This window comes from Elgaria multicarinata, chromosome 20 (genome assembly GCF_023053635.1).
Source record: "Elgaria multicarinata webbii isolate HBS135686 ecotype San Diego chromosome 20, rElgMul1.1.pri, whole genome shotgun sequence".
In the NCBI taxonomy this organism is placed as follows: domain Eukaryota; kingdom Metazoa; phylum Chordata; class Lepidosauria; order Squamata; family Anguidae; genus Elgaria; species Elgaria multicarinata.
The window spans coordinates 12,018,658-12,038,614 of record NC_086190.1 but is presented as its reverse complement, the minus strand read 5'-3'; the positions used below and the strand labels follow the sequence as shown (position 1 = coordinate 12,038,614).

Below are 19,957 nucleotides of genomic sequence, written 5' to 3'. Positions count from 1 at the left end.
AGCAGAAGTATTTAAAGAGGCACTCGGTGGACCTGGTTTTATTGTTTTATTTAACAAAGGAGATTTCTATGAAGAAAACAGTGAACATGATTACAGTTGTACATTTCTTCTTCTTCTTCTTCTAAAAAAACCCCTTCACAACAAGCAAACTTCATAGCTTGTTTGCATCTTACACAGGTAACAAATGATTATCCACAGGCTCGATCCATTTGGGATTTGAAACAGGCATCGCCGGCTGCAGAGAGCGGATTACGGATGAAAGCTGGTTGATAAAGCACGAGGACATTCTACATCAGCTGTTTCCCAGCCTGGTGCCTTCCAGATGTGTTGGACACATCTGGAAAGCACCAGGCTGGAGACAGGTATGCTACATTAAGTAAATACTGGAAGACTGAACACTCAAGAGTTTTTAATATAGTCATGTTTTTCAGTCTCCTGTTGGAGAGGTTTGGCCCCATCACAAAAGCACCAGAGACAGGTTTGTCATCAAGTTTCTGCAGGAAGAGAGAAAAAGTTTTGCTATTTCCAGAGAACAAGTCCAAGAGGTTGTTTATGTGCCAGGCTCTGCCTCTCCAAAACAGAGTTATGAAGTGCAATCCTATGCATTTGCACTTGGAAGTATGTCTGACTCACTGAAACTCACCCCCAGGAACAGCTGCAGACCATCAAATGGTTTAATTGCCTAGCTTAACTGTTGCGGCTTTCCACAAAGAATCATGGGAGTTGTAGTTTGGCAAGGTTGCCCAGTATTTTATAAGTGGTGTCTTCGTTCAGGGGTGAGCAGCCTTCAGGCTTGTGGGATCGGCTTCATTGTTGTTTTTACTAGAACCCGGAAATCCTTTAAATAAAACTAGTAGAATCTTATTTCATTACGGACTGCTACATTCATTCCGAGCCTGGCCCTCTGAGGATGAGACGCTGAAAAACATACACGTTTCTCTATGAGGATTTAGGACCGATACGTTTACGGTCAATGGATGGCTTAGTCGAACCAATCTGAAAGCCTTCCGGGCCGTTAAAAAGTGCACGCAAACGTTAGTCAGGCAGATTTAAAAACAAACAAACGAGATTGAAGTACTTACGCAGAAAAATCAGTTTGGAACAAGCATCGCTGTACACCAAGGAGAGAATGCCTCTTAAGGAAGGCAAAGTCGTCACCTCAAAACGAAGAATGCTTCCCTGCCCTGTCCACCATTTCATTTCATTTCATTCGTAGGCAAATGTATGTGGATTTAAGCTGCAATCCAAGTCCTACTTCCCTTGGAGTAAACCCTATTGAACTCAATGGGGCTTACTTCTAGGTAGATACGCCCAGGATTGTGCTTGATGATGAAGACACTTAAGATGCAATTCATCAGGTGAGGCGGCAGCCCAAGCGATGTGGTGGGCTGCTTTTTCCCCCCTTTTCTTTTACAAAGCACGGAAACCTGCTGAAATTCACCGAGATACAAAGCAGTGTGTGGGGTTAGCAAGCCTTGTAAAGGTGACTCTATTAAGTCTGCCAATGCGACTGCTAATTTGTGGGCTCAGACCCCTGGCTGTGTGGCTCTCACCTTTTGTCCATTCAGTGCAGTTCTAACTCTGGTCCCTCCCATCAAGTCGCTTCCGCCCTTTCCCCATATCAGGGATATTCCCAACACATCAACCCTCACTGAATCCAGATCCGCGTGCACCACGGGCAGAGAGAAATAAACAAGATTGCCTCCCACGAAAGGAGAAGTGCTAAATAAGGAACAGACAGCGCCGGGTGAATGAACTCAGGTTTCGCTCCAAACCTGAACTGCGGCCTATTCTCTACAGGTTCCATCCTTGGCATCTCCAGTCAGAAGGTTCAGGTAGCAGGAAAAACGCTGGGCCGGAAACGCCGGAGAACCGCTTCCAGCCAAGAGCGAGTAATCCTGGGCTGAATGGAGAAATAGTCTTGCCCTGGTATAAGAAGGCGGCTCCCTGTGTTCCTAACGGGGTTTGCCGGCAGGGATAAGAGAGGGGAGCTCTGCCCTGCCCAAACTCACTCCCTTCTCAAAGCAGCTTTCCGGCCAAGCTAGTTGCCGACCAGAGCTGTACATCATAATTCAGAACAGAATGCTGAGCCCTGCTTCCTCCACCCCCCTGCCTTTATAATCTTGTGCGTTAACCCCTTAACCCCAAGAGGTGATAGGCGCAACTCTGCCATATTTAGAGAGAGAGAGAGAGAGAGAGAGAGAGAGAGAGAGAGACTGCCCTTGTGCCTCTCCCTCCTCCGATTCTGTTTCGGGGCCCTTTCCCGGAAGAACGCCTCGTTGACATTCATTAAACAGGAAACTTGCGTTTCCAGGAGTCCCTTATTTACTGCCTGCTTGTACAGTCTCAAAAACGAAAACAAACAAGGCTCAAATTCTTCTCCCTCCCAATCCGTGGTGCAAAGCATTGCCCAAGCCTGTGTCTAAGAACACTTTATAAATGTCAGTTCAGGGGGGGAATGACATTTAAACTGTGCGTGCGTGTGCGTAGGATTGCTGTCAAAGTTGCTGATGTCATCTCATCGATGGCTGAACATCAAAGGAGGTTTTCCCCTAAACATACATAGTGGCTTCTGTTCCTAGATTTGGCCCATCCGAGAGTGCATGTGAGGTTGAGGGTGTCTACGGGTGCATATCCAACACGCAGCAGGCTAGTGGTTAGGGGGCCGGGCAGCCCCAACGGGTCTCCTTTGCTGGTTTGCATCTCCCACCAGTCAACACTCTATCACGGTGTGGGAATCGGGACAAAACCAACCACCGCTTTGCCTTCTGAAATTCCATTTCGGCAAAAGATGTCCACACCCTGCAATGGAGGCGTTTCCAGCCCGCTGCACCCATGCCGACGGGGAAACGCGCCATATTTCACATTGCTTGGGCAGAGGCTGGACTCCAGAAGCCGCCTCCTTACCTGCGTGCGTTTGGTTTTGATATAAGAGTCACGAGCCGAACGCAAGGCCAACTGATCCGGAACACTCTGCTGCTTCTCAGAGACCTTTGCAACGGCCCGCCTCCCGTTTTGCTCGACTGCGAACCATCCCCTGCCCTGCGAGCGCAACGGGTCTCAGGCTGGCACAGCGGAGGGCGAGAGGCTGGTCTCATTCATACGGCTTGAGGTCCTTGGGAATTAGCGGCTCCGTGGCGCCATTCTGCGACGTGGCTAGAGGCGAAGACACAGCTGCGAGGCTCTGAATGGCTTCTTGCTGACGCTGCTTTGCCTTGTTATATAGCAGAACCCCGACCGTCACGAAGACGGTCCCGATGGCCGAAAGGCTGGTGATCTTGTTACCGAAGACGATGATGCTGAGCCAGATGGAGAGGGCGTGCTTCACCGTGCTGGCGACGCTGGAAAGGGCAAGGAAAAGAAGCGAGTGAGAAGGCACGGCTAGGCCTCGAGCCTCGGGCAGACCGTCCTGATCCAACACCCTTCCAATACTGCAACGCTGGAATAATACCGACAGCGCCAGTCCCTCCAATAGCGAATTCGGACGGCGAGGGCAGATCATAAACATGAGAGACTCGCTTACACAAACAAGCGTTAGGCATTCTCACATCACCCATATAGCATTTCAACCTTTTCACGACTATCTTTTCAGTTGAAAGGAAGGAAAGGAAAGGAACCTCTCGTGCCAGCACTGAGTCATTACTGACTCTTGGAGGGACGCCAGCTTTCGCTGACGTTTTCTTGGCAGGCCTTAGAGCGGGGTGGTTTGCCGTTGCCTTCCCTGGCCATTATTACCTTTCCCCCAGCTAACTGGGTACTCATTTTACTGACCTCGAGAGGATGGAAGGCTGAGTCGACCCGAGCCGGCTGCCTGAAACCAGCTTCCGCTGGGATCGAACTCAGGCTGTGTGGGGAGAGTTTCAGCTGCAGAAACTGCGGCTTTACCGCTCTGTGCCACACGAGGCTCTTTCAATTGAAAAGAGTGACCCAAATAAATCTCAACGGAACAACTATTAGGTGGATCCACAGTTGGCTGTAGAATCGGGCACGAAGAGTGCTTATCAACGGTACCTTCTCAAACTGTAACAATTAGTTTAGTTGGTTTCTTGCGGATTGCTGTTTAATTAATTTTGTCCCTGTTCACATTTTATTTATTAGACAGTGTTCATAAATCTGAACTGAATCAGATTTACTGCAAATCATCCAGCAATTTACCAGGTGACCTTTCTTGCGCTCCCGCCTTGAACAGCACCGTGAGCCTGCCACGAAATATCCAACCACTGGAATATCTATTTATTTTTATGATTACATTTACCTTTATTGATTGATTTAAGAACGTTTCTATAAAGCTTTTAATTAAAATACACACACACACATGCACACATGCATCTCAAAGCGGTTCACTCGATAAAATCATGATAAAAAAATAATAATCAAACCAATCCGTAAGACTGTAATACAAGAATAAAATATCCCAGGGCTGGCTGGCTATGCTAAGCCCAGGCAAACAAAAGGGTTAAGTAGTTGGTGGAAACACTCCAATTATCTCCCCCTTGAACCCAGCTGGTCTCAAGGAGGAGATAATTCCTCACGGAGGGTGGCACAACAGAGAAGGCCCTCCTTCGCACAATGGCCAAATGAACATCAGTAATTAACTTAACTTGCACAAGTGCTCTTAATATTTATTTATTTATTTATTTATTACATTTCTATACCGCCCAATAGCCGGAGCTCTCTGGGCGGTTCACAAAAACCGTAATGCAAAAACTTTGCATTACGCAAAGTGCAGTCTGTATTCTGCTGCAGGATTTTGATTTCTATTTTTTTTAAAAAAAAAATACAGAATACTCATGGTCCAACCTGTAAGGTCCTAGTCCTCATGAACGGAGTCTGAGTGCAAAATACGCCAAGTGACAGTCCGGAGGGTTGTGATGCCCATGGAATCAGAGGAACGGTGCAAGCAGTCACTAAACCCACCCTTCCGCCCTTTCCCCATATCAGGGATATTCCCAACACATCAACCCTCACTGAATCCAGATCCGCGTGCACCACGGGCAGAGAGAAATAAACAAGATTGCCTCCCATGAAAGGAGAAGTGCTAAATACTTCCTCCTGCCCCACCTTCCTCCCAAATGTAGAAACCAGGGCGGCCTATATGGGGAAGGTCTCTTGAATAACCTGAGCTGCTGATATATATATATTCTAATCTCATCTCTACTCAAGACCACCTGGAGTTTTTACCTGAAAGTTACAGGTGAGATCTTGCCCATCAAGGCGTAGGCTGTGACGCTTTGAAGATGGAACAGGGCTCCGTCTATGAGGAGCAGCACGACCACATCTTGGTTGTACTGGAAGCTCTTCCCGCTTTTCCCAATTACTGGGACATCCTAAAGAGGGAGAAAGGAAAGGAAGTATCTCCTCAATTTAGCTTTTTCAAATGTGCTTCTTTTTTTTTTTAATGTTTTGAATCGGTTTTTAAGGTTTGAAATGGTTGCAAACCTTGATGTGTGTGTTTTTAGCAGAGAAGGAGGCATGGCCATGGCATTAATAGCGTTGCCTATACGCTTCCGGTCGGAATTCAAAGTGTTGGTTATGACGTTTAAAGCCCTCAACGGCTTGGGACCTGGTTTTGTCCTGGTTTTTGTTCTTTCCATAGTGTCAGGGGGGATTTTCTATAATTTTCAATAATGTCCTGGAATGACACACCTTCCCCTTTAAGGCTGCCATTAGCACGGCAGGAGGGAATGACATGCTTTCTTGAGGCACATCATTCCCCCACCCCGAGCTCCAATTGAGGTCTTAAAGGGGAAAGTGGGTCATTCGTGGACATTATAGAAAAGGCCCCCATTGGAGTGGATGGTGGTGGTGCGGAATGAAATCCTTTCCCCTCCTCCACTCCAATCGGGTTCTTTAAGGTGGCGGGGGAATAACGTACTTTCTGCAGGAGTCAGAAAGCTGCTTCCCCACACACACACTAGGTGTCCTCTTTTTTGGTTTCCCAAATATGGTCACCCTAGTAGAAAGGGAATTGTTGGCAAAAGGGAAGCAGGCCGGAGACAGCGGTCCAGGTGGGGGGCATCACTCCAAAAGTTATGTTACTTGTAATTTACCAAACTATGTAGATTTGTCCGTTGGAAAGAATAATGCGTTCACACATTGTATGAGGGCTCTACAGTAGGGTGACCATATTTTGGAAACCAAAAAGGAGGACAACATGGTCGGTCCCCAAGGGGGCGTGTCCAGCACCAAGGGGGCGTGCCCACCCGAACATAGCCTTGGTCACATGTCTGATTTTACAGCACACATTTAAGACAAATCTGTTCCACTTGCAACCGGTAGACAAACTGCCTTGATGTGTTTGCAGTCAAACAAAGAAGCCGAACTCTTAGTAAATAGACTTTATTATGCGAATCACCCCAACCAACAGCGCTATGGGAACGGCAAGTTCCATAGCAAACAGGCCACCCCGGCCCTCACCCCCCCCCCCCCCACTTCATGATCAAAGAGTGGAAAAGAACACAGATCTCAGCTCACCATGAAAAAGATCCAAGCTGGAATAAGCATGATCACCGCGGCTGCGCTGGTGTAGAACTGAAGCTCTGGGGCGCTGTAGAAGTGGGGGTGTGGGGTGGAGAAGAGGCGGGTTAGCGATTTGCATGACTGTGATCAAGGCACGAATCACAAAGGTGAATAACAGAACTGGAGGTACCATTGCAAAGAAGAGGATGGTTTTTAAAAACGAACAAACCAGACTTCCCCCAACCTGGTGCCCTCCAAACTTTTTCAGGTCACCGCCCCCTGGGCCCCACAAACTCATGCCCAGCGCCCCCCTGCCCTACCCTACAAAAATCATTATTCAGAACAGCGGTTTTCAACGACCCACTACGGAAGATAATAATAAAATTCAAAACAGTAACAATTCATTGAATATTTATTCAAAATCCAATTGCATTTTTTTAGTTTATTCGATTAAACATAATTGGTGAACGTGATCCAGTGATACCATCTTTTCAAAGTCTGATCGTCATTTAGCAAGAATGTTAGGTATCACATTTAGTATCTAGGGCAGATCGAGTACCTCACTATTCTGTAAATTCTTAGAGTGATGGATGGGCTTGATGAAGCGATACCAGTTTCCCAATGTCCGGTTTAAGGTCACTTAACATGAGTCTTAAATCACCACATTTAGTAATCTGGAGTCGATTTCTTTGTTTGGAGAGAAGTAGGCAGACCACACTAAAACTACATTCCACCAAATATGATGTTGGAAATGCAACCAGGAGCTTCTGAACCACTCTCCATAGTGCAGGAGAGCGATCAGAAATGTCCTCCTGTAACCAAAACTCCTGGTACGGAAAAGACCACCTGCCACCCCCTTACCTCTTAACGCCCCCCTATGCAATCCCACCGCCCCCAAGGGGGCAGTACCGCCCACTTTGGGAACCACTGTGTTAGACTACAATGCCCATGGTGGCTGGGGATGATGAGAGTTGTAGTCCAGGGCATCTGGAGGGTGCCAGGGTTAAGGGCTACTGACTGCAGCGATCAGCAACGTGTGTGGCGTAGTGGCTAAATCGTCAGACTGGGAGTCAGGAGATCCAGGGTTCGAGTCCCCACTCAGCCATAGAAGCTCACTGGGTGATTCTGGGCCAGTCACAGACTCTCAGCCCAACCCGCCTCACAGGGTTGTTGTTGTGAGGATAAAATGGAGGGGAGGATTCCTTGCAGGAAAAAGGCGGGATATAAATGCAAGAATATCTAAAATAAATAAAATAATAAATATCTTGGACAATGGGCCAGCTTAGAGCCGAGGACGGAGTTTTTCTCCGTGTTAAAAAACACACACACCAGACAGTGGTTGTGTTTGGATAATCACATCTGCAGACCACGAGTTCAATTGCAGTTTTTAAAGCTCGGTTGAAAACTTTCCTTTTTCCTAAAGCTTTTAGAACTTGATTTTGATCTTACTTTCACACTGTTGGTTTTATTGTCCCCCTGTGCCTGTTTGGTGCATTCTCTTCCCCTTCTTCATGGCCTGGTTCAGGCAACACGCTAAACCATGCTGCTTAACCCCAGAATGGTTAAGGGAATGCATGCATCTGGGGCATTCTGGGAGATGCAGTCCAACACATCTGGAGCGCCCCAGGTTGAGGAAGGCTGGGCCGTGTTGTCTGAAAGGGGCCATGGCTTTATTACGATTTTATTAGAACGCAAGCCTATATGGCAAAGTCTTGCAATTTTAGTGTTTTACTACGTACAGCACCATGCACATTGATGGTGCTAAATAAATAAATAAATAATAAGCTGAGCGGTGAAATTAGCCTCTTGGCCACACATTCAGCCGCTCTCTTCCTCCCACTGTGGGAGCTAGTAAACAAACCAGTTTCTCAAGTCATCCGGACTGGGAAACGGTAGTTTGTGGCTTTGGAACAAGCCAGCCCTCTTTGAGCTTAGCTTAATATCGCGGCTTGTTCCAAAGCCACAAACCACCGTTTCCCAGTTCGGAGAAAAATGAGAATCTATAGTGAATTGACTTCCTGGTTTGCTTTCTAGCGTGTACATCTTGCCGAACTATAGGCGCTCGGAGAGTAGGTTTGCTATTTACAAAGTACATGAACTGTAAACGAAGTGACCACATATTCTTTCTCCGTTTATCCCGCGCCTCCGTCTTCTTCCTGTCTCGCTGTATCCTCTCTCCTGTGGCAAATCTTAGATTGCAAGCTCTACAAGCCGGGAACCTGGAGCTACTTGGTAAACCCTGGGGTAGAATAACCCCTCCTTCTATTTCTGATGCTCCAAGTTGAGTGCCGTCACTCTCCACCATGCCTGGGTCCAGCTCCAGCTGAGAGCCCCCTCCCTCCTGCTACCAACTGACTCTGGGGAGGCCATCAGTGAGGGAGGAAGCAGCAGCCAGGCACCTCTCCACCGTGCCTGGGTCCAGCTCCAGCTGAGAGCCCCCACCCTCCTGCTGTCAACTGTCTCTGCAGAGGCCACCAGTGAGGGAGGAAGCAGCAGCCAGGCACCTCTCCACCGTGCCTGGGTCCAGCTCCAGCTGAGAGCCCCCTCCCTCCTGCTGCCAACTGTCTCTGCAGAGGCCACCAGTGAGGGAGGAAGCAGCAGCCAGGCACCTCTCCACCGTGCCTGGGTCCAGCTCCAGCTGAGAGCCCCCTCCCTCCTGCTGTCAACTTAACTGCTGAACTTTCCAACTAAGATTGTAGTGCCTGAATTTGCTTTCCTTTCCCCCCAATCACCTTTCCTTTTGCGTCATGTCTTTTAGATTTTAAGCCTGTGGGCAGGGACCGTCAAGAAATACTTTTGTAAGCCGCTGTGAGAGCCTTTTTTGGCTGAATGGTGGCATAAAAATCCTTAAATAAATAAATAAATAAAATAACAGGAGAAACTCCCTGCACAAAAGCCCAATGGGGGCGGAACATGCCGAATGACTGTTGGGGGGGCGGGGGGGGGCGGTACCAAAAACTGGAAGAGTGAACCTGAGCATTTAGAGCAGGAGCACTCCACGCTGCAACATTTTGTTGCAGGTGCCCTTTGTCCTAATGCTAAAACTCTGACAACGGGCTAACGAAAACCATTTAAGATACAATCTGTTTGCTTCCCCTGGCTTAAGGCGCAGTTTTGCAAACAGAGCGTGAGGTTGCAAATCTCAGGATATTCCCCTCTTGCTGTCATTTGTTTTCTTTCCCCTTTTTTTATTGTTTGACCCTTCTGTGTTCTCACTTCCCTGCTGGGGCGGTATCAGAGCCAAAGTGCCTTTCGGTTCTCCGGCCAGGGCTACAAAAACGTCTTCTGGGCACTTCCTTAATGGCTTTGATCCGACAGCGCGCTAAAGGGCTTAGCTGCCTCTGCAAGGAACTGGACCAGGGAACATCAGCAGATCAAGTAGAAGGCAACCGCCCTACAAATAACAACAACGAATCCCTAGAAGTCCACAGCCTGGACTTCCTGCACAAGGGACCAACCCCGTGGGTCGCTCAACGAACAGGAGAGAGAAGCTTTGTTTCTGTAATACGACGGGTACTTACGAGAAGCGGTACTTGTCTCCGCTGAGCAGTTTTTTGGAGAAAACATTTTGCAAGCTGCAAGGAGGAGGGGAGGAAATGACATTTATTATTTTAAGTATCGCTGGGAAGTAACAAGGGTGGTGGTTACTGTAATGGCAGGTTTATAGGGTTATCGCTTGATAAAAGAAATCTTAAGAACAGTCTTAATAACTCCCAGCATATCTCAGCCAGTCCACTGGGGGAGGGGGGGAGAAAAGGGGGCATCAAAAAGAGGGGGGCAGAGAGAGAGAAAAATGGGGCAGAGAGAAAAGAGAGAGAGATGAAGATAGCAGAGAGAAAGAGAGAGAGATGAGGGTGGCAGAGAGAGAGAGAGAGAGAGAAATGAGGGTGGGAGAGAGAGAGAGAGAGAGAGAAATGAGGGTGGGAGAGAGAAAAAGAAAGAGGGTGGAAGAGAGAGACAAATGATGTTGGCAGAAAGAAAGAGGAATGAGGGTGGCAGAGAGAGGGAGAGAATGATGTTGGCAGAAAGAGAGAGAAATGAGGGTGGCAGAGCGAGAGAGAGAGAGATATGAAGATGGCAGAGAAAAAGAGAGATGAGGGAGAGAGAGAAATGAGGGTGGCAGAGAGAAAAAGAAAGAGAGGAGGGTGGCAGAGAGAGAGAAAGGGAGAGAGAGAGAGAGATGAGGGTGGCAGAGAGAGAGAAAGGGAGAGAGAGAGAGAGAGAGAGAGAGAGATGAAGATGGCAGAGAAAAAGAGAGAGATGAGGGAGAGAGAGAAATGAGGGTGGCAGAGAGAAAAAGAAAGAGAGATGAGGGTGGCAGAGAGAGAGAAAGGGAGAGAGCGAGAGAAATGAGGGTGGCAGAGAGAGAGAGAAATGAGGGTGGCAGAGAGAAAAAGAAAGAGGGTGGAAGAGAGAGACAAATGAGGGTGGCAGAAAGAGAAAGAGAGAGAAATGAGGGTGGCAGAGAGAGAGAGAGAGAGAGAGAATGATGTTGGCAGAAAGAGAGAGAAATGAGGGTGGCAGAGAGAGAGGAGGAGGTGCCCCCACCCACCTGGGGCTCTGGCCCCGCCCACTTCCAGCACGCAGCACCCAACTGAGTGCAGTCCCGAGGAAATGGAGCCCTTGGAAGCAGGGAAGGGGGGAAGGTTCCCCACCCCTGTTATAGATGAAGCTGCTCTTGAGAGGAAAGTAAAGGTACGGGTTCAAAGTCTGCAACCCTAAGGAGGAGGGGGACAGAACAAGGGTGACACCCCCACACACACCGCCCTTCAAAATTCCTGTCCAAATGCCTGGCAGCATTTCTCCAGGTTTTCAGAGAGGGTTCCCCCTGCCAGGAGATGTCAGGAATCGAATCTGGGACCTTCTGCGTCCAAGGGGAGCGCTCTACCTCCGAGCTCTGCCTTGCCTTGCCACCCCTACAAGGCGCTTCTTCATCTTACTTTTAGGCCCCACAGCCGCTTTTGCAGCCTACAACGATGCCTAGGTACAACTTCAACACGCAAACCTCTCTCTCTCTCTCTCCCTCCCCCGAACGCCTCCGCCCACCACTTCCGGAGCACCTACCAGTCCATAATGTTCGTAGACAAAGCCGCCGAGAAGCCGAGGAAGTTGAAGCTCAGCTCGGTCGCGGTGCACAGGGCGAGACCTCCCATGACGGGAACCAGAGAGAGGTTCACCAGCAGTCCTGGGTCCCGGCGGAAGCCGAGGGAGAAAAAACAACAACCGAGATCTCAGACGGCAGCACTCAAAACCCAAGCCAGCGTCCCGCAACTGATCACGCTTTCCCCGTTCGTTGTGGTTTCGTGCCGGCTCGGTGCCGAGACGCTGAAAGTCTGGCTCGCCTGTGCGTGGAGACGGAGGACGGACAAAAGGGACTCATGATGTTTGCCCTGTGGGGAAGAAGAAGGACCGAGGGGACAGGAGCAGGCCGAGGAAACATCGGGGCCTGCTCCAGTTGGACTCCCCTCCTTCGGGAGCAGGACAATCCCATCAGCCCTTTCCCCAGTCCACGTAATTTCTCTCTCTCTTTACCTCTTCCCTCCTGAACTCCTGTTCCTTGTGTGTCATGTCTTTATTAGATTGTAAGCCTGAGGGCAGGGACTGTCTTTTTTGCGAAGTGTAAGCCGCTCCGAGAGCCTTTTTTGGCTGAGGAGCAGGGTATAAATATGATAAATAAATGATCCCGTATAGCACCCTTTCCCATCGGACTTAGGAATGTAGGAGAAATCCATTTGGGGTGGAGTTTGAGGAGTTTTCCTATGCTCAGCACCCCCATGACTTTGTTTTAGTTCCTATTGCAGCACCTGACCTGATCTGCAGCGAGTCATGCCGGTTTGCCAATATTCTGGAAATTTTGTACAGAATATTGTACAATATTCTGTCCAATATTCTGTGGAATGAGCTCCCTAAGGAGGTTCGCTTGGCACCTACGTTAGATGCTTTTAGACGCCAGGGGAAGACCTTTTTATTCTCCCAGCATTTTAACAGTCTGTAAATGAATTTTAACTTGGTGTTTTAAATTTGTAATTTTGCACTGCTGCTGTTTTGATCTGGTTGAGCTTTTATATTGTATTTTATATTATCCTGTTGTTTTATACTTTGAGTGTTTTTAATTTTTGCGAACCGCCCAGAGAGCTCCGGCTATTGGGCGGTATAGAAATGTAATAAATAAATAAATAACAGATAAATCATCCCCGTTGCCCTCCTCTGAACCCCCTCCAGCTTGCTGGCCTCCTTTTTGCAGTGTGGTGCCCAGAACTGGATGCAATACTCAAGATGGGGCCTAACCAATGCCTCATAATGCACAGGCACTCGGAGAATCGCTATTCACGTACGTTGTTTCACCCCTGTCTTTTCCTGCAGCAGCAGCACCTACCGGTATATTCTCCTAATATCATGCGAGACATGATGACGGTGAAAATGGGCGCGGAGCTTTTCACCGTCTCGGCAAAGGAAACCGCAACGTTCTTCAGACTGACCAGGCCCAAGACCACGGTTGCAAACCTGGGGGGGTGGAAAGGGGGATAATAAAGCTGATAGCCACCTTATCCGCAGCGGTGAAGAACACGCTCTGCATTCAGCATGAGCCAGGCGTCTCCGGCGAAAGGCTCTGAGCAAACCAGACTGGGAAAGGCCTTTGTCCGGAGGCAGGGAACCACTGCCAGCCAGAAAACAAGCCCTGGGCCGACTCAGGGGAAGGCCAACCCTCCTAAAAGAGGGCTACATGTTTGCTGTGATCCTGCAGCAGCACAGCAAAAGCCGCGTAATGAAGTATTGGCCGCACAATTTAATTCCAGCTTTCATTAAAACAAAAACGCATAGGATTGTGCCCTTAGTTGTTTTAGTACGTCTTGTTATTTAAATTGTTTTACGTTTTAGTAGGTTTTCATCCCTGTTGTAAGATGCCTTGAGTCTTTTTCTGGAAAAGGCATCTATTAATAAAAGAAGAAAGAGGAGGAGGAGGAGGAGGAGGATCATAGAATAGTAGAGTTGGAAGGGTCCTCTAAGGCCATCAAGTCCAACCCCCTGCTCAATGCAGGAATCCACCCTAAAGCATACCTGACAACTTGAGTCTTTTTCTGGAAAAGGCATCTATTAATAAAAGGAGGAGAAGGAGGAGGAGGATATAGAATAGTAGAGTTGGAAGGGGCCTACAAGGCCATCGAGTCCAACCCCCTGCTCAATGCAGGAATCCACTTTAAAGCATCCCTGACAGATGGTTATCCATCTGCCTTTTGAAGGCCTCTAGTGTGGGAGAGGCCACCACCTCCCTAGGTAACTGGTTCCATTGTCGTACTGCTCTAACAGTCAGGACGTTTTTCCTGATGTCCAGCTGGAATCTGGCTTCCTGTCACTTGAGCCCGTTATTCCGTGGACTAGGAGGTGGACTAGGAGTCCGAATCAGTATAAATAGCTTCCTACGTCCCCTTGTTCCAGAGCTTCATAGCTCCGCACAACATTTAAAAAGAAAAGCAGAGGCAGCGGACAAAAACTTTCTCACGTGAGCCACCACGGCCAGTGCAAGGAAAGGCAGGCTACAAATTAGCTGCCCTGAGCACTTAGATCTATTTTTTGTTTGTTTGTTTAAAAAAATGAAATCGAGGGATGAGCGAACAAGTGAGCCCCGTGCTTCTTCTCCAAAAGTGTCTCGTCCCGTACCTCATCAGCCCGACAAACAACATGATCATGATGAAGTTGGGCGGGTAAGAGAGGCGCGTCTTGTGCTGGTATAGGCAGCAGGGGACGAACATCTTGATGAACCCGATGAATGTGGTCGAGAGCATCTGGACGGCGCCTGGAAGGAAGAAGGGAAATGGGGACATCTTGACCTGCCTCTCTCCTGGTCCTGGAATAGGACGGAACACGCCTGCTCCCCGGTGGCATATTATGAAGCGGGGACAGTCCTCGCGTGGGCACCCAAGGAGAACCCAACGTCACAGGCGGCTACGTTGATCCATATCGAGAAACCAGTTCTATTGGTTTTCATCGCGAACGGGAATTAATTCCTCATGGTCGAGCGAATGGGAACTAATTCCGCATTCGAGAGAAAACGCACCACGGCAATGCGTAGTTGCTGCAAAAAATCATACCTCCCCAGTGCCTTGAGCAGCTAAGCTCAGAAGGAGCAGAGAAGTCAGGGTGGGTTTGTTGGCAGATGACACCAATGTCCCCCCGAATGACAAAGGGCCAGCGTTGTGTCCCGGCAAACCCTGCCTCCGCTCCACCACCGCTCTGCTGTTCTCCGCTCCTCAGGTGCCCCCACAACCAAGCCCCCAAGGAGAGTCCAAAATGACAGGGGATTTGGCCTACAACACCCAGAATCCCTCGCCGTTAGCGACGCTGGCTCGGGCTGATAGCAGTTGCGGGTCAAAACATCTGGCGAGCCGATGTGCTGCAAGGAGGGAGGGATTTGGGACTGCAGAGAAATGTGGGGCTTTGGCATGCAGTTTTGGCACATGCAAACCGCCCCCTCCCCTCCCCGGGCTTCATCCTGCCATGTACAGGATGGATCTCCTGGTTAGGGAAATCTGGTGCCCCAAAAACTGCTCATTCAGAGTACTCATTCAGGAGTCAACTCCACTAAGTTCCAGGAGACTCATGCCCAGGTAAGGGTATACAGGACTGCAGCCTCGTTCATCCATTCCGATTTATCCTGCCCCTCCTCCAAGGCACCCGCAGCAACACATATGGCTCCCCATTTTAGCCTCACAACAACCCTGTGAGGTTGGCCAGGCTGAGAGAGAGTGACTGGCTGAAGATCAGCCAGGGAGCTTGGGGGCTGGGTGGGGATTGAAAGGCGGGCTACTAGTCTCAGGAAAGGTCTCAGTGGCCACATTCCGTCCGAGGAGGGGGCCAAAGGCAAAGTGGACAGGCCCAAAATGTGATACTGACCAATTTGAAACCTACTCAGAAGTAAGCAGGACAAACTATGCATATCTACTCAGAAGTAATCCGGACTGAATCACTCAGCTGCACTTTCAAATAGCCTCACAAATACCAAGTCTCTGCATGTCTACTCACAACTAAGCAGGGCAAGACTCTTCATTACTCAGAAGTAAGTTGGGCAAACCTCAGAAGTAAGCAGGACTGTGTCCCGCAGCATCTTCCTTCCCCTGGCCTTGACCCCTCTAATCTCCTAACAGCTTTTCCCTGCTGATTGCTGAGAGCCTTTTTCAGAGCTCAGCAGGGAAAACGGCTTCTCTCCGATCAAGTGTTTCCAGCCGGGAGAGCCTGGGGGAGAGGTGGGCTGGCCGGTTATGGAAGACGCGCAGAGCGTATCTGTCCTGTGGGACATCGGTTCCCCTTGCCTGTTCGACAGGTTGCAAAATACAGATTGCCGCACAGTTAATCTGTGTTCAAACTTCAGGGAAACAGCACCCTGCCCCAAAACCAGAACATTGCTTTTTTGTTTCGGGGAAAAAGAAGCATCATATAATAATTACCCAGCATGCTCGGCTCCCCCTCCAGCAGCGAAAGGATGTACTTATTAAGAAAAAGGGTGCAAAAGCTGAAAAAGAACCACAAAGTGAGGTAGATCAGGGCGTGGGAATTCCAAATGCCCAGGTCCGACTCAATGACCGTGGTTTCGGTGATAGTGATTTTCAAAACGTTCTCTTCCGGCACGCTGTCGCTCCGGGCGATGACGAACTTTTCGTTGCGGGCCCCGAAGAGGGAGCCGAGTTGGAGAAAGCCTTTGTGCTTGGGCTTTTCCTCCAGGAGGAGAGGCGAGGCGGCGGAAACATCACTGGCGTTCTCCGAACCCGGGCTGCTCGGGATGGCGGCCATCTTGAGGGACGAGATCAGCATTCGGCCTTGAAAACGACGCGCCTCAACCGAGTAGAGAACTCAGCTTCAGTGGGATGAATCCTCTAGCCCAGCAGTCCACGGGTATCCCACCAAAGTTCCTCTCGCTTGCAGATAACTTGACATGCTTTTGCCTGGGTGCCTTTCCATTCCCTGTATTATTATTTTTAAAAGAAAGAAAGAAAGAAAGAAAGAAATTTATACATAATCCCTGCTAAGGCATGCAAGATAGCTGCTGTGGTGTGCAGGGCCTGCATTTTCAGAAATTCTCCACCTGCACCCCACGTGAATAACACCTGTTATTAAGCATGCAAGAAACAGGAGAGAGGAGGTTGGAGTTTTATGCCTGATACATCCCCATACCTTTCTATTCTGTTTATTTCATTTCTTTATCATGGGTATTTCTATAGCATCTTTTAATAAAATTCCCAGGACGGTTTACAGTGACATTCATTTAAAAACAGTAACGATGTTGCTGAAATAACAAGAAAACAGTCTTCCTCAACCCCCATCATCCACAGCCAACTTTGCTGAGGATGATGGGAGTTGTGGTACAACATGCCTGGAGGAGCCCAGGTTGGGGAAGGCTGTGAAACAACCACGGATGAGGCAGTAAAACTCATGCAGTGTAAAATGGGAGGGGGAACCCACCCACCCCATTGAAACACTTAGAGAAATAAGTAAATAAATTTGCTATTTACTGTTTTACTCTGTACAGCACCATGTACATTGATGGTGCTATATGAATAATAATAATAATAATAATAATAATAATAATAATAATAATAATGTGGTCTTTGCCTGGTGATGAACTGATAACAACGGTGATGGGCACTCCAGACATGCTCTATGGATTTTGTGCAATCTGTCCAACGTGCGTTTCTTGACTTGTACAGTACCGTTCGTTCCAGCATCCGTTCCCAGATGGGCTTTTGAGAGAGGTCTTTCAGAGGATATTTTGAGAGTCCCGAAAGTCACTTCCAAAAATGTTCAGCCACGAAAATTTAACATCATACATTGTGATGCAGGGTAAAAGACTCTTTCTGATGGAATTTTTTCCCACCGTTAGAATATTTGCATGGAAAGGTTCCATTGCTTAAAAGGCACTCTTTCATAAAAAAAATATTAGCAATGTAATGAATGGATTCAACGTCAGTCAAAATTGCAAATGTTTTTCTTTGTTTGCAGGCGACATTCCTTAGGAAACGGCTCACATACAGATTCCGAAAAAATGCACATATTTTTCTGGGTATGTGAATCCTTACATGATGCCCTCAGCCTTTAAAACATTGTTGTTATCTGAAAATAGTCCAGAAAATATGCATTTCCAAGTAAAACTTTGCTTTTGTTTGAAGACATCATTTAAACCGCACTAAGAGTGCTGTTTTGCTTACTCAGAAGTAGGTCCCACTGAATTCAATTGGACTTAATCCCAGTAAGTGTGAACCTACACTCTAAAGCTGCAATCCTATACGCACTTACCTGGGAGTAAGCCCCCAGGTAAGAGAACTCTGAATGAAAAGCTTAGAGGCGGTAATGGGCTGGATGAGGAAAAGCAAACTGAAGCTGAATCCAGACAAGACGGAGGCGCTCGCTGTCAAAGGCCATAACCTGGGTTCGGAGGTGTGTCAACCAGTTCTGGATGGGGTTACACTCCCTCTGAGAGACTGCGTTCACAGCTTGGGGGTGCTTCTAGATCCGTCGCTCCAAATGACAGCCCAGATAGATGTGATGGCCAGGAGTGCCTACTATCAGCTTCGGCTGATATGCCAGCTGCGCCCCTTCCTAGAGTCAGAAGACCTAAAGACGGTAGTGCACACGCTGGTAGCTTTGAGGCTCAATTTCTGCAATGTGCTCTACATGGGGCTACCTTTGTGCCTATTCTGGAAACTTCAATTAGTTCAAAATATGGCAGCCAGACTGGTCATTGATACACCTAGGGGTGACCACATTACACCAGTCTTAAAATCTCTTCACTGGCTGACAATTAGTTTCCGGGCGAAGTATAAAGTGTTGGTTATCACCTTTAAAGCCCTACATGGTTTGGGTCCAGGCTACCTGCGGGATCGCCTTCTCCCGTACAATCCGCCCCGCACACTCAGGTCCTCTGGGAAGAATTTACTCCAGCACACAAAAGCAAGGCTGACAACTAGTACCCAGAGGACCTTTTCCTCTGCCGCTCCCAGATTATGGAATGGCCTGCCGGGAGAGATTCGTCAACTTAACAGTCTTCCGGATTTTAAGAAAGTTATAAAGACTGATCTCTTCCGGCAGGCCTACCCAGTTGAATTTTAAGACGCCTTTTAATAATGTGCTGCTTTTAATGATGTATTAGTTTTGAATGTTTTAATTATATGTATTTTATGGCGTTTGCATTTGTGTTGTACCCCGCCTCGATCCGGAGGGAGAGGCGGGTAACAAATAAAATAAATAAATCACACCCGGTGTGTTTTATAGACCCCCCACAACCACCAATCAAATATTTTAATTGAAATACTTTTGGCTATTGGGTCGTTTCCCCGCTTTTGAGATACGGGACTGATTCGATCTTCCAGAAAAGCTACATCAATGATTAAAATCTCCCCCCCACCCATATCAAATTTCAAGACGCTGCGGGAGAAAACCACAGCAGGGACAAATAAATTAAGAGGTACTGTTGTTAAATATCTACCTTCTTACATCTTTGGATCTTCAGCTAGCTACGCAAACAGACAGAGAAGTTGGCTGCCTGCAGGACTTTAACCGGTTTACTGAGCTCTTAAACTGGCATCAGGACAGAGAGAGAAAGACAGGCCTGTGATTTGACGCCACGTCTTTGGGATATCGTCTCCGGTGCTTTGCCGGAGCGTCCCTGTGCCTGCGTGTTTTTTTAAAAAGGAGGAAGTCACAAGCAGTGCTCACCACGCTGCAGAGGACCGAAAAAGTAACATTTCAAGCCGCGACGACCTCGACTGATCGGGGAAAATCGGAAACAACTGGAAACAGAAAAACAGGAGGCGATTCTGTTAAGGCGCACGAATTTCCTCTCCTCTTTTCAAGCACGGGTGATGTGGAAAAGAAAAGGGCAGATCTGAAGCGAGCGACAACAGAAGACAGAGGCGATCATGACTCAGATAAGATGCGGTTTCTCAAAACCGGTCTGGTTTATTTATTTTTATTTATTTATTACATTCATACCCTGCCTTTCCCCCTCCTTAAGGAATTCAAGGCGGTGTACATAATCCTCCTCCTTTCCACTTTATCCTCACAACAACAACCCTGTGAGGTAGGTTGGGCTGAGAGTCTGTGACTGGCCCAAAGTCCCCCAGTGGGCTTCCATGACCGAGTGGGGACTAGAACCCGGATCTCCCAACTCCCTGTCCAACACTCTAACCCAGAGCTTTCCAAACTTTTCATGTTGGTGACACAGTTTTTAGACATGCATCATTTCGCGACACAGTAATTTAGTTTTACTAGCAAACCAGAAGTTAAACTAACCCCTTATAAGAGATACAGGCACATACATAAATTGTAATACGTTCGCGCAACACACCTACACACTGCAGCCGACACACTAACGTGCCGCGACACAGGGTTTGGAAAGCTCTGCTCTAACCACTACACCACACTGGTTGAGTTGTCGCTCATAAAACCGAAGTCCACGGGGTCAGGAAGCAGATGTTAAAAAGCACGGCTCCAAAGCCAGATTCCTTTG

At 48.2% G+C, this 19,957-nt stretch overlaps 1 protein-coding gene across 3 annotated transcripts in view; it reads right to left on the bottom strand.

The window, feature by feature from the left end:
- Nucleotides 1–816: 816 nt before the first annotated feature.
- SLC35E2B (solute carrier family 35 member E2B) overlaps nucleotides 817–19,957 on the bottom strand; it is a 27,625-nt gene continuing 8,484 nt past the window's right edge. For 2 of the 3 annotated variants that reach the window (XM_063145532.1, XM_063145531.1), the window contains exons 2-9: nucleotides 15,903–16,416; nucleotides 14,119–14,254; nucleotides 12,836–12,963; nucleotides 11,524–11,644; nucleotides 9,981–10,034; nucleotides 6,475–6,547; nucleotides 5,182–5,327; nucleotides 817–3,341 (exon numbers count right to left, since the gene is read on the bottom strand). In XM_063145532.1, the coding sequence (XP_063001602.1) occupies nucleotides 3,095–3,341; nucleotides 5,182–5,327; nucleotides 6,475–6,547; nucleotides 9,981–10,034; nucleotides 11,524–11,644; nucleotides 12,836–12,963; nucleotides 14,119–14,254; nucleotides 15,903–16,266 (1,269 nt within the window). In that variant the 5' untranslated portion in view covers nucleotides 16,267–16,416 and the 3' untranslated portion in view covers nucleotides 817–3,094. Of the gene's footprint in view, nucleotides 3,342–5,181; nucleotides 5,328–6,474; nucleotides 6,548–9,980; nucleotides 10,035–11,523; nucleotides 11,645–12,835; nucleotides 12,964–14,118; nucleotides 14,255–15,902; nucleotides 16,417–19,164; nucleotides 19,218–19,957 lie in introns of those variants that run through there. The other variant, XM_063145533.1, reaches the window with a different exon arrangement.